Source organism: Anoplopoma fimbria, chromosome 2 (genome assembly GCF_027596085.1).
Source record: "Anoplopoma fimbria isolate UVic2021 breed Golden Eagle Sablefish chromosome 2, Afim_UVic_2022, whole genome shotgun sequence".
NCBI classification, from domain to species: domain Eukaryota; kingdom Metazoa; phylum Chordata; class Actinopteri; order Perciformes; family Anoplopomatidae; genus Anoplopoma; species Anoplopoma fimbria.
The window spans coordinates 3,023,712-3,038,247 of record NC_072450.1 but is presented as its reverse complement, the minus strand read 5'-3'; the positions used below and the strand labels follow the sequence as shown (position 1 = coordinate 3,038,247).

The 14,536-nt window shown below is 36.2% G+C and overlaps 1 protein-coding gene across 1 annotated transcript; it reads left to right on the top strand.

Annotated features, from left to right (window-relative positions):
• The first annotated feature begins 2,203 nt into the window (after nt 1–2,203).
• Nucleotides 2,204–13,766, top strand: LOC129105307 (troponin T, fast skeletal muscle isoforms-like). Its single transcript, XM_054616250.1, has 12 exons — nt 2,204–2,237; nt 4,386–4,487; nt 6,869–6,886; nt 7,603–7,621; nt 8,399–8,444; nt 8,924–9,040; nt 9,192–9,269; nt 10,289–10,402; nt 10,501–10,610; nt 11,769–11,859; nt 12,567–12,607; nt 13,547–13,766. The coding sequence occupies exons 1-12, from the start codon at nt 2,204–2,206 to the stop codon at nt 13,581–13,583; spliced, it is 807 nt and encodes a 268-aa protein (XP_054472225.1). The 3' UTR covers nt 13,584–13,766.
• The last annotated feature ends 770 nt before the right edge of the window (nt 13,767–14,536 follow it).

Sequence of the window (14,536 nt, the reverse complement as noted above, 5' to 3'; positions counted from 1 at the left end):
TTGCCTAAGCATAACCAGTACTTTTGTTGCCTAAGCATAATCAAGTACTTTTGTTGCCTAAGCATAACCAGTACTTTTGTTGCAGAAGGTCAAATGATACTGATTCATAAGTGTCAAAAATCTCCATTTACTGCTCACTGTTGAGTGAACTTCTTAAAGATAAAGATTGACAAGGGAGTGATTTTTGGCCTTGCTGTAAACAGATTTTGTTCATACTACACTCTGGAAAAGAAAAGGCCTTTCTTTGAGAGTGTTTATGGAGAGAGACAGGACATTTGTAAAAAGAGAGCAGGGGGGATTTACATGCAGCAAACCGTCCAGCCAGCTGGGATGTCTGAGGATTATCCAGGAGACAAGAGCTGTTGAATTTTTTAAGAGTTATTTTTAGTTGTTATGAGCACCACAAACTAAAAATCATCCTGAGCAAACCAAAACTAGAGAAGCCTTAAATATTCTCTAAACTGAAAGCTGAAAGTGGTGATGGTGTGAGGACTTAGACTTGATTCTCATGTGTAAAAAAAACCCTGCAAAGCAAGTAACACCTCCAAACCAGCTGAGTCAACAGTTCTGGACGAGGTGTTTGGGTCGAGTGTGAATGTGCTTCAGTGAGGAAACATTCAGTATGTGCAGCTCTCTGACCTCTGAACTGTATGTGGAAGAGGAGCTGGTCTTTCACTTAAGTGAAAGTAGCAACAATTGAAAAATATCCATGAATCAATTAACTTCCACTTATCCGGGGCCAAGATTTGTGATCTCTCCAGCGTATTCTAGAGATTACAAATCTTCTAGCAGTTAAAAAAGATACTCCATTACATGTAAAAGTCCTGCTTTCAAAAATCTTAAGTAAAAGTGCAGGAGTATGTCCAGCACAATGTACTTTAAGTATAAAAAAAAAAAAGGACAATTTATGCAAAACGACTTTATTCTGAGACTAATATGTATCATATACAGAATGTAATATGATAGTAATATAAAGTGTTTGTGATCCGTAAAAAAACAAGGATAATCTTGCAGATTATACGTTTTCCTTGAAACATTTTACTCAAACATAATTCTTAGGAGTCCGTCCAAAATTGAAAAACTCTGCCTACACTGTCCATCAACTTTGACTGTTTTTGAGCACCAAGCATCATGATGTAAACACAGAGTCCACCTCCTCTCAACCCACCGGAGTCCTGCTCTCTGTCCGCCCGTCAACTGCAGCTTGATCCAGGATGAACGATGGATCCAGGTCTCTGTGAAGATGTGGGCTCAACAGTCACCGATCTCTGACTGTTTTCAGAGAGCCAGGAGCATGCTGGGTAGTGGAGTAGCCTCGGGTCCTTAGCTTCCATCTCGTCTCTCCTCCCTCTCCTCCCTGGGGCCAATTTGTGGCGTTTGGTCCGGCAGGTCTGGCTGGTCGGTCGTCTGTTGGTGGTGATCGTCTCAAAGTCTCCAGCTCTTAATCCCCACGCTTCCTTTTCACGATGAATGTGTTCTGTCATATTCCATTAGTGATTAACACGAAAACAACAACAAATAAAGACAAACATGTAGCCACTATCAGCACAGTCTTTCTGCTGTTATTTCAAAGTTTTTTTGTTTTCTCCCTCAGGTTTGAAGTCTGCTGTCAACATGTCCGACACCGAGGAACTGTAAGTGTCAATAACAACAGACACTGATGTTGTTTTATTAGTTTAAATTTGATTAAAAAGCGCAAACTGTCGTTAAGAAGTCAGCTGTGATTTCATGTTTGACTGATTTATGAATGTCTTTCATATTTCAGGGATCAAGTAGAGGGTAAGTGACGACCACTCGTTTTGATTTATTATATATAACAAATAAAAAACATTGCTTTATTTAAAATTATCACATAAAATGCTTTAAAAATATTTGTATTTATTTCAATTTGTTTCTTTTGAGTGTGAAAAGCTTTGTGTCCACATGGACTATTATTTAATCATAATCATTCTAGAGACTACGATTTCTCAGAATATGCTATGTTTTCCTGAAATGTGCAGCTATTAATATATATTTTTTTACCATTTATTTTGAATTAATTTGGTAATAAATATTGTAAAAGTATTTCCCATATAAATGTTTTTATACTTACTTAATTTGACATTTTAAGAATGTAACTATAATTTACATAAAGGTCTGTTTAGAGAGTATTAAAATGTAATAGTTAAATGACTCCATGTTATATTTGTTTCTGTTCCACCTCATGTCTTGTTTTTCCAAAACCGAAGAGGAGGAAGGTAAAGACGACTGAATCAATTCCATATTTAATATACTTTTTTATTTTCCACTGCACTAATTTCTCAGCTGCCTGATTTCACCCTTAATTTGAAGTGTTTTGACGACGACACCTGCTCTTCGTAAAGTGAAGAACTAACATCATCACAGATTGTATTTGAGTCGTAGTAGGATTTTTACTAAATGCAAAGTGGAACTGTGATAATTTATTGTGATTTAAAAAGGTGATAACAGTTATACAGCAGAATCTCTGTTGAATACATCTGCTTCGTGCTTTATTTACCCTCGGTTGCATTAGAAATAACTAAATATCCTTTATTTATTTCTCTCGTTTGATGTTTAATTGTCTGATTAAAAAGAAATTGTAGGTGTTTTTTGCCCGGCCTACTAACACACAGCTGTCGGTCAAACACGTCCAAGTTAAGGGTGACTTTTTGTTTCTGACTGAGTGATGTTTTGAATCACATGGTTGAAAAAAGAAAAATGTGAGAGAGCTCTCTACATTTACATTTTCTCGGCATGTGACATGTTTTTACGCTGTCGTCTGTTGATGTCACATCAATGCAGCCGTCATTGACCTCATTCACACAACGGACATATTTCTAACAGTGGAGACGGAAAACTACCTGGACGACTCACATAAAACTTCAGATAGATCATATTGGCAGAAACTACGGAGAAAACTGGACGAGACTCAGTGATGATTTGATATATAAATGTTCAATTTATCATTTTAATATGTCAACTTTTGAGATTTTCATCAAAAAAGTAAAGAAAGTGCAGGACAAATTTGAGTTTTTCTCCGCACTGAATATTGCAAGCTCTTCAAAATGTAATGATGTAAACCCTTGAATCTGGAACATTTACTGACGTGAAGACGTTTTCTGGATTTTACGTATTAAGTTGTCCAGATAACTCAATAAACCTGCAAGGCATTGTTTTCCCCGAGCTGACAGCCAGATGGAGCTCTCTATCATGCTGTTTAAGGTTTCTCAACAAGACCGACCAATCTAATGAGTTTCAGGGCCAAAGTTGGTGTTAGCAAAAGATCTAAAATCCAGGAAAATATGTGTTTTCGTTTCTTGTGTAGCCTCAGAAAAAGTTTTTTTGTCTTCATCTCATTTGCAGCAGATTAAACAGCAAAAGTCATGAAAGCAGGTTTTATTTAATGCAGATCTCTCCTGTCCTTATCAACTGTAGGCTGTACTATGACTGTCTTGGCTTTTGACCTTCGCCGTCTTGGTTTCTGGCCATCGCCATCTTGGTTTTTGGCCAATTGCATTTTGGTTTTTGACCGTCACCATCTTGGTTTTTGACCGTTGCCATTTATATTTTTGACAATCACCTTCTTGGTTTTTCCCGTCTCCATCTTGTTTTTTTGGCCATCACCTTATTGTTTTTTACCTTCGTCTTCTTGGTTTTTGACCATCGCTGTCTTGGTCTTTGGCCGTTTTCATGCCATCTTGGTTTTTGACCGTCGCCATCCTGGTTTTCGATCAATTGAAACAATAAAAGTTGGAAGACGAAAAGTTGGAAGACTCCGAGACTGGACAACGCCATGGTTGCGACCTGTCACCAAATCCATCAAAACAATCGGTAGAGTAAAAACTTAAAATAGGAAAAGAAGCTTTATAAAAAAACACATCAAAACACTTAAAGACAACTACAATGTCAATAATGGGAGTCATGTTGCAGGAAAACTAACAATGAAAGTAAACAATCGTCAACTCCATTTGTTTATTCAATGATAGCAACATAAAGAGGGTACAATTAGCACCTTTTAGCTTCCATATTGTGGAAGAAAAGTACGTATTTACTGCTCTTCAGGAAGTTTCCCACATCAACAGTTAAATATGTCTTCTGTGTGAAAGGTCAACTGACTTCCTCTCATCATCATGTGTTTCTCTCTCTCTCCAGCAGCTCTGTCCCTCGCTCACCCATCCATCCATCCATCCATCCATCCATCCATCCATCCATCCATCCATCCATCCATCCATCCATCCATCCATCTCTCTCTCTCTCTCTCTCTCTCTCATAACTAAAGTAATCTCTCACTTTTTGTCATGTCTGTGGTCTTCATTAACGGCCTTCTCCTCCGACACACCCCCCCTCTGCCCGGCGGTTTTTGGTGCATGCTGCGTGCCCCGTAGCCCAGGAGGAGGTAGTAGAAGTAGAAGTAGCCCCTGAGGCGGAGGCCCAGGTGGAGCCAGAGCCCGAGGAGGTGGAGCAGGAGGAGATTCCTGAGGAGGAAGGTACGTGGACTCTCCTGCAGGACACTTCTGCTTCCGTAGGACAGACGCCGCAGAACATAACTGACACGTTACGAGTCTTTAAATGTTTTACATTTTAGTCCCTCCTGTGCTATTTCTGTTAAAATATATTTTAGAATATATCAGAATCTTTTAAATAAAATACTTTCACACTGAAGATAAGATTCCTTTTAATTGCAGCGTTAAAAAAAGAATACAATGTCAGTAAAGGTACTTGCACTCATGATTTTTATATTTTCTTTTCCAAAATAGATGTTTTGAGCAACGCCCTCTTTTCATTAGACCTTTCGTCAGGACTAGAGGAAACTAAATTTTACGGTCACAGAGTTTAAATGGTAGAGCTCGATAGTAGACGAGTCATGTCGTTGCTTTGTGATACAGCAATAGTTGCACGATATATATAGAAATTGGTTTGTTGCGCAATTGCAATGCTTTTATCACAACCTACAAACTGAAACATGCACTTTATTTAGTGGCCTATGAAATGTGTTTTATCTTTCTTAAGATTCTGTTTGAACTTTTTTTAAATTCTCTGTTACATCAAAACATTTCATAAATCTGTGTTTTACGATTCAAGCAAATTTTGTCAACAGAAAGTTTCTAATAATCTGGTGGAAATTACCATTGGAACAATTAATCAGAAAATATTCAAGATTTATTGAATATCAATGATTTTTTTATAAGAAAGTAATTAAATACAGTTACAAAACAAAACATCCCATCCTTTTGAGGCAGGCTAAGTTTAGCTGTTAGTGTGGAAATCAGTTTTTGTTTATTCGACTTAGGATCTGTCTTTTAATACGTTTACTTCACGGGTCGGCGCGGCATGACAAGGCCACTGTGTGATGCACTTTAGTCTTGTTCTTATGAAGAAGCCTAAAGTGTCTTTTGGTGTCTTCGGGCTCCTTCAAGAAATTTTGTTTTTTTAAGAGTGCACTGCAGCAAACGTTTGGGCTTTGCTTCGTTAAAAATGTCCACAGTTATCACATCAGCATCAGTGTTAGCAACACAACAAACAAAAACATTTTGTCCCGTTTCCAGCATTACGGCTCAGTGTCAGATGTGTGTTTTGAACATGTGTCTCTAAATGTGGAAAGGGAGAAGAAGAAAATCAGCTGCTTTTACATGAACTGACCCTTTAATCCTTCACCTTCTATCCATGTTTACGTCTCATTTTGGAAAACTCAGAGAGGATTATGGGTAATTTCAGTCATATAAAAGCTTGTTCTTCTTCTTCTTCTTCATCTTTCTTTCCATGAGTAGATGAAGAGTGGGACTGGCTAACTGCTCTTAAGCATTTACATTTATTCCCACTGTTCACATCTTCCATGGAAATGTTTTTGTTTTGTTTGTTAAAGTTTCTTTATGATCTGAGAAAAATTGTTTCGCACAGATGGAGTCACTGCAGAAGTCCCAGGCTTCACTATACGCTGAACTGATGCTTTGATTTCGTAGCTTCAGCAGCAAAGAGTTCGAAAAATCTGGTTTTGCTCCGAACGATTAATCTGAATTAAGCAATCGCTGATCTCTCTGGTATGGAAGATATACGATGCCTTAACGAAAACAAAATCCAACAAGGTGATGTGTCCCATTTTTAGACATATTAAGACATAAGACCTTTTAATGGTTATTTCTATAAAGTTATTCTTAAAGCTCGTAATCGGAGCCAACGGGTCGGACTGGACAGACTCTGGTGAAATCAGATGGACAGAAAAATCATGCAGGTTCACCAGAAACTCCTTCAGCTCAGACTCCAGCAGAGACCAGTCCACCGTGGACAGACCCAGCAGCAGCGTCTCCTCCTCTAGGGCAGACTGTCAGACCCTGATGCAGTAAAATTAGAGGTTTTCTAAAGGGACTCTGGTGATCGGAATCACTATCGCTTTTGTCCACAGGGGCCGCCAAAACCAACACAAAATGAAAGTTTCTTGTAGTAACTTTAACCATGTGTTTTGAACTGGTTAAAACTGGGGACTTAATCCCGGATTAAATATGTTTCCCTTGTAATGCAGTTGGGATTCAACATTTTTGGAGGAGACAGGGTTGCCTACAGTATAGAAAAATAAAAAAGATTTTTGTAAAGGCTGTTATTTAGGAAATAACTGTCACTGTTATGCAGTCGAACCGCAAAATCAAACCTCACGGATGTTAGGAAAGTGCGAGCTGCCCGCTACAGAATTAATACCTGACTTGAACATTGGACTTCTGCAGTGGCTGCCACCTTTTTATTATTGATTAAGAACATGTATTTGAATAAATGTGCTTCATAAGCTGTGCGTTGTAAAGAGGACAGCAGCGGGCTGACCGGTCCCACCACTAATGGTTTCTGTTCTGCTCTTGCTTTGGACGCTTGCTGCATGCAGACGGCTATGAAGACGAAGGTATGTTGATGTTGTCCTTCACATCTTTTCCACACATGAATAATGTCGAGTTTTGTCTCACCGAGATATGTGGAGAAACAGGGGAGTCATGTGTACAGGAGGCCCCACCGCTTATCTGTGCTTCTTCTCTTCTTTGCATGAATGCGTCCTGCCAATAGAGGATGGAGATCAAGATGGTAGTTTGTATTTCCTGCTGAGTCGCTGTCGCTCTGCCTGCGTTTTGTTCGTTTTGTTCTTCTCGTGTTGTCTGTTGTTTTGTGTTTTTTTAGTGTGAGGGTCCCAAAAAAAAAAGCTAATCACAAACTCTGCTCCCATTAAAATGTGTGTTTTTATTCATTTATTTATTTATTTCTCTACTATCAATTAACAGTAATTTACAGTCAAACTCCTTGTTGTGAAATGTGTGCGATGAAGAAACTCTTAAATAGTTTATGTGGTGGTTTACTACACACAGATGTGTCAGATTACAGTGGTTTGATTCACACACTAATGCACAACAAATTAACACACAGTAGATAGAAAAAAACAGGTAACACTGTGTACTCACAGCACTTTAAACACAAACACAGATGAGACGTTGGTCTACTGGAGGTGTGAAACAACATGGATCGTCCTTCTCATTAACCAGCAGACTTCCTTAGCCTCTGTCTCATATTCTTGTTTCTAACATTTTCTCTCTCTTATCTTTCTGTTCCTGTTTAAACCTTGATAAAAAGAGGAGAAGCCGAAGTTCAAGTGAGTAAATTTACTTTCTTCCCTCTTGTTTTCACATTGCTGGCACCTTTAAAGCTCCAGTGTGTGTCTTTGTGTTTTCGTTAGCTTAGAATGAGCCCTTCATATCTACATAGAGAGCGTCCAACCATAGACTGTATATAAGAAGTGGACGAAGTCATCATGAAATCACCCATTGGTTTGTAGACTGCTGGTGTGAAGCCTCAAGTTTGGCAATGTTTTTTTTTCTATCCAATGAACTGATTTCTACGTTTGGAATGCGGAGAAGTAACGTAAAGACCATGTATACGTCTCTGGTGTCGACCTGTCAATCAGTGTGTAGCCCCGCCCTAAAGCATCCCCTGCTTTATGGTCTGTTTGACTCTAAATGGAGCATCATTTACTAAATGAACATCATGCTGTATTGAAGAAGACTTGAAACTAGAGATTGAGACCATAAACTCATGTTTACAATGTTTACTGAGGGAATAAATGATGAGACAAATAGAGACTAATGATGCTAACGATCGTTGGCCTGTCGTGTTTTTATGTTACCTGAAGGCAGCGTTAGTTCTCCGACACGCTTGTGGAAATGTGTTAATGTGAGCCACAGTGTTGTGTTCTTACGGTGAGGATGACCTTACCATACAGCGTTCACCACGGTTTTGTGGTAGATAACCCTGAAAACGACGGGTATTTAGTTGGTTGCAATGTGCAAACTCACCACTAGATGCCACCAAATCCAACACAATGTTCCTTTAAAGTACTCGTTATAATTTGAATGTTATTTTCCTTCAACAGACCATCTGCTCCAAAGATCCCAGACGGAGAGAAAGTGGACTTTGATGTAAGTCGACTTGTTTTTGTTGGCTGATGTTTATCCAGATACATGAATACTTACATGCAGCGCTAGAATATAAACTAAATACGTTTACTCAAGTACTGCACTTAAAAATGATTAGGTACCTGTACTGTTACTTTCTTCTTCTACTCCATAATTTAATTTATCTGATAGCTTTAGTTACTTTACAAATTAAGATTAAAAATAAAAATAAAAAAACATGAAGAGCCTATAAAAGAAAAAAATTATAATTGGCAACTATTTTGATAATTGTGTAAGTAAATTTGCTGCTTTTTAATAACTATCAGGTTTTAGATTGTTAGTTGGACGAAACAATAATCTGATGATAAACCAAAATCCAGACCGGTTTTATGAGCGTTTCTTGTTCTTTTCAGAAGCCAGGTTTTTTCAGTCAGTGTGGATTTGCAGCTGGAGGCCTCTGTCCTGTTTGTTAGTGACGTCCGTCTCTTGTCCATCTCTTACAGGACATCCAGAAGAAACGTCAAAACAAAGACCTGGTCGAGCTGCAGTCGCTGATCGACGCTCACTTCGAGTGCAGGAAGAAAGAGGAGGAGGAGCTCCTCGGTCTCAAAGACAGAATTGTGAGATTTTAGCCAAACCAAAAATATGCATTAAACATGCACATGATAACATGCATTTAAATATTAAACAAAACAAAAATTAAGCTTTTTTTAGATTGGTTACTTGACATGGAAGAAAAAATTTGCAGCATTTTGATTTTTGCATTTTCAGGAGAAGCGTCGTGCCGAGCGAGCCGAGCAGCAGAGGATCCGCGCTGAGAAAGACAAAGAGCGGCAGGCCAGGAGGGAGGTACGAGTTCAAAAGCTATTTAAACAGTACTGAACTGTTTAAATAGATTCATTAAGAAGGTATTCACACTCACAAATACCCAACGGCAGTCATTTATTTCATATGTTCTGTATTTGCTCCTTATTGTTATTTTAGACTTCTTATATTTACACTCTTCACACCTTGTATTGCAACTGCTGCACAGCAATTTTCCTCTGGTTTTATCGTATCGTATCTTTTTCATATCATATCATATCTAATCTTATCTTATCTTATCATAATGTATCTTTATAGTATTCTATCTTTGTCTTATCTTACGGTATCTTTATCGTATCTTTATCGTATCTTTATCGTATCTTTATCGTATTGTATCTTATCGTAATCGTAATCGTATTGTTATTGGATCCTTATTTTAGCTTACCGTACCGTATCTTTATCTTATCTTATGATATCTTATCTTATCATATCATAATATATCTTTATCGTATTGTATCTTTGTCTTATCTTATCATATGATATCGTATCGTGTCGTATCAACTCTTATCATCGTATCCTATCTTTATCTTATGTTATCATCTCTTTTTATGGTATGGTACGGTATCTTTATCTTTATCTTATCTTATGTTAACTTAACTTAACTTACTTAACTTACTTTACTTATCGTATTGTATTGTATGGTATCTTTACCGTATCTTTATTGTCTTTTTATTGCTTATTATCTCATCTTACCTTATCTTATCTTAACGTATCTTATAACACAATATCATATAACTCAACAGCAGGCTTAAAAGCAGTGTCACACTGACCTCTTCTGGTGAAGAGTTTACAGTATGTTGCACATCTCACCACACCTGGCAGTGATGTCAGAGTGTACCGAGTACATTTCTACATCACTGCAACCAGGCGATAAATTCAAACAAATAGGTCAGCAAAGACAAACATTTTCAGATGCTGTTAAAAACTTTGCGTGGACATAACTGGCAAAAAAGGAAAAGAATAAAACCAGTAAGATTGTGATGTTTTTTAAATGAATTTCACAGGCTGAGCGTCAGAGGAAGGAGGAAGCCGACGCCCACTGGAAGGCCGAGGCTGAAGCCAAGAAGAAGATGACGCTCAGCAGCATGGGATCGGGCTACAGCAGCCACCTGCAGAAGGTAGCTCTACTTTATCATTCATAATTTCTCTGTTGTTTTGTCGTTTGCCTCAACTTCATACAAACCAGGTAGCAACATGTTTTCGTGTGTTTTTCCAGATTGAACAGAAGAGAGGCAAGAAGCAGACGGAGAGAGAGAAGAAGAAGAAGATCATGTCAGAGAGATGCAAACCCCTGAACGTCAGCGGCTACACCGAGGACAACCTGAGGTAACCCACATGAGGACGAGCCAGACGAATCACAGTCTAGATGATAAAGAAACGTTGTCACAGAGAGCATTCATCCCTGTGTTTTAAATGTATGAAGAGCAGATAAATGAAAAGTTATCAACCAAACACCTACACATCGGATGATAACAAAGTACAAATGTATTATTTTTCATTATTTTTCACCAAATACAATACGCCTCTTTTAACTCCAGGACTTTTAGATCTTCTTCAGTATCAAAGTAATTCATTGCAATGTTTCCTAATACAGCGGTTGGTTATGAAACATTACGAAAAGTTCTTTTTTGCTGCAGTGTTTAGGCAACAAAACTTTCTGGTTACGTTCAGGAAAAGATTGTGGTTTGGGTTAAGATAACTACGAAATTGACGTTACTTAAGTACGGAAGTTAACTGTCCAATAAGTCAAAGTTGATTTAAGTCATGTCTTAACCAAAATGCAATGAAGAGTAGAGAGTGAGGAGTGAGCAGGCGGTCAGTGGCAGTATAAAACAGGTGATAGAAGGTGTTTTGAGAAAGTGTGAGTCACTGCAACTACTTGAGGTTCTGGATCATGCAGCTTGAAATGTGCACCTGAAATATTATGCAGTTTGCTGAAGCAGAATGGGAGATTTAGCTGCGGACAGACACAGAGATTCACACACATGCAACCGATCGCATGATCCTCTTAGTGGAAATAGCAGAAAAATAATAATAATAATAATACAAAAAATAATAATCCATTTATATGAATGTTTTTCGATGTTGTACTTTATATATAATTTACAAATTACTAACGCTCAGAATGTTACATCTATATGTTTTTTACATCTCTGGAACACTAACACGCTTATTTATCCATTAAAACACAGATGTTTACACTGTTGATATACAGACAAACATATCCAAGCAACTTTACATAATACAAAATGTCCTAATGTTTTTTTCTTTCTGAAAGAAAAGAGAGACAAAACTAAGCAAAGGAGAAAAGGTTTCAAAGAAAATAGAGCAAAATGTTGAATCTGTCAATAAAGTGCTGGTCAGATTCTACTGTATTTTTTATGCATTGGTCTACATACAGGCTTTGGACATTTAGTGTCTTCACTCAGGTGAATAATGTTGCTGCAGAACTGTTCATTGAAATTTGGGTTTCTGTTTTTTCAGGGAAAAGGCGAAGGAGATGTGGGAGTGGCTGCACAACCTGGAGGCGATTAAATACGACCACTGCGAGAATCTCAAGAGGCAGAGATACGAGGTCAGTGAGGAAACACAAACTTCACCTTCTCCCAGAATGCATTGGGGGAAAAAGTCTCAAGAGGTCAAAAGTAGTTTAAAGAACTTTATTGACAGACCGACTCTAAAACACGCAACATGAGAGACCCTATTATCTTTAAAAAAAATGATGATGAGTTTAATCTAGTTTTTTTTGGTAACATGAACGTCAACACTTCTTTGTTACAAAGGCAAGGTTATATGGTTTTACATTTCTTTTATTTATTTTTCTTGTATGCTTTTTTTATGCTGGGAGGTCAAAAATCATATCTCTGTTTTCTCCACATTGCTATATAATGTTTACATTCAAGATGTATGAATACTGCTTTATAGTGTTTTAAAAAAAGTATCCTTTCTTTCATTATATAAATAAAAATACACTATTTGATACAGAAAGAAAAAAGGAGATTAAAAGCATCAAAAATATTTTATTTTAACTTCAGCTGTTTGGCCTTTAGTTTAGTGCTGCTGTTTGATCAAAGATGAGAAAAAAGAAGTATATCTAGCTTTTGTTTGTTCTTTTTGTGTAAATCTCTCTTTGACACTCTGTGATGGTAAACTCGAGAGTTTGACATACTGTAGATTGTGCTCATTAACTGATATTTTAATGTGTGAAAAGTTGCACGTTGCATCTTTAAAGAAGGATCTCAGAGTCCTGAGGGTGTTCAGTTGAGGCTGTTTGTCTTCCAGGTCGTCTCTCTCAGAAACCGCATCGATGAGCTGCAGAAACAGTAAGTCGCTCCACACAAACATCTGGAAAGAATTCACAGAAACTTTACAGTTCATCACATACCAGATATTTATTCTGTCACATACAGGAAAATTACTTCAAGATCCAAACTTATAAACTCTGTGTAATGTTGATATTTGAGTGAAAACACTGATAAAAAATAAGCTACATTATAATGTAATATAATCAGTGGTGGAAGAAGTATTTAGATTTTTAACTTAAGTTAAAGTAACAGTACTGCAGAGTAAAAAATGTTAGTAAAAAGTCCTGCATCAAACTCTTATTCAAGTAAAGTATAAAAGTATTAACAGTAACAAAAGTAAAAGTACTCATTAAGTAAAAGTCACATTTCAGAATAATGCATGATCAATTATTTTTTTAGTTAGTTTAAACTACTAACTAAAGCTGTCAAATAAATGTATCGATGTAAAAAGTACAATATTTCCTTCTCAAATGTAGTGGAATTGTAGTACCTTGAATTTTTTTTTGTACTTAGTTACGACTCTGAATATAGTTATTTATTTATTGTTACCAGTTATCAGTTTGTTTTGATTTAATCCTGATTATAGTTGCCTTCAGGTAGATTTAATAATATATTATTATAGATATTATTTATATATTTATTTAGATATTATTTATATATTATTATATATATTATTTATATATTATTTATATATTATTATAGATATTATTTATATATTATTTATATATTATTTATATATTATTTATATATTATTTATATAGTGTAATGTAGGTTCACTAGAGGGCAATGTAGCTGAAGAAACCTCTCCAGTAGTTGGTTTATTTCTCACCCTGTGCTTTCTTATATATGTAATTAATATATTTTAAAATATATATGCATCTATACTATTCAAATCAAAGCCACCATAAAGCATCTTTGTACACATCTGATGCTGTTTTTGCACTTTGTGCTTTGCAGCAGCAAGAAGGGAGCCGCAGCCCGCCGCAGGAAGTGAGCGGCTGCTGAGTGACGGTCGACCCGGAAAAGAGGCGCCTCTGCTCGGCTACAGCAGCGGCTCAGACCCGGTCGGCCCCGGAGCTCCGGAGCAACTGGACGTCTTAGTGTCTGATTGATGAATTTAGTAAATAAATACATTTTAAAAATGTCATCACTGAGTTTGTGTATAAAATAAATAAAGATTCAGTCAATAAAATGCCACAATTATTGATCCCCCAGTCTGCATGTCGAGGTTTGTATCAATCAATATGTTTGATTGATTTAATTGATTCTAATAAACAGCAGGTTCTTTTATTTTTACTGTTTAACAAAACTGCATCTGAAGGGAACAATATTTTCAAAACCAAGCATCACTTAAACTTAAATGTTGTTTTTATATTAAATATATATATATATATATATGTATATAGTATATAATATATATTATATTTTATATATATATATATATATTATATATATATATATATATATATATATATATGATATATATATATGTATATATTTCAAAACCAAGCATCACTTAAACTTAAATGTTGTTTTTATATTAAATATATATATATATATATATATATATATATATATATATATATAGAGAGAGAGAGAGAGAGAGAGAGAGAGAGAGAGAGATTATTATATTATTATTATTATTATATATACATTGTTGAGCCTTCACTTTATTCCATATTAAGTCTGCTTCTGAAATGTTGTGAAATCAATTTCTCAGAATTTTATTGGAAATTTAAAAATTCGGGTGAAGGTGCACTTGTAAGGCTACTTTTTTATTGCAGTATTTAAAAAAAAAAGAATAACTTATTATACTTGTTTTTTTTCTTTTAATAAAAACTTTTTTTAAATCACAAGTGTTTTGCAGAGCTCGTGAGAGTTGACCCTGAAGATTCAGGTAGATTGTGTAGATTAAGGTGAGTTTGAGAACAATATATAAATATATAA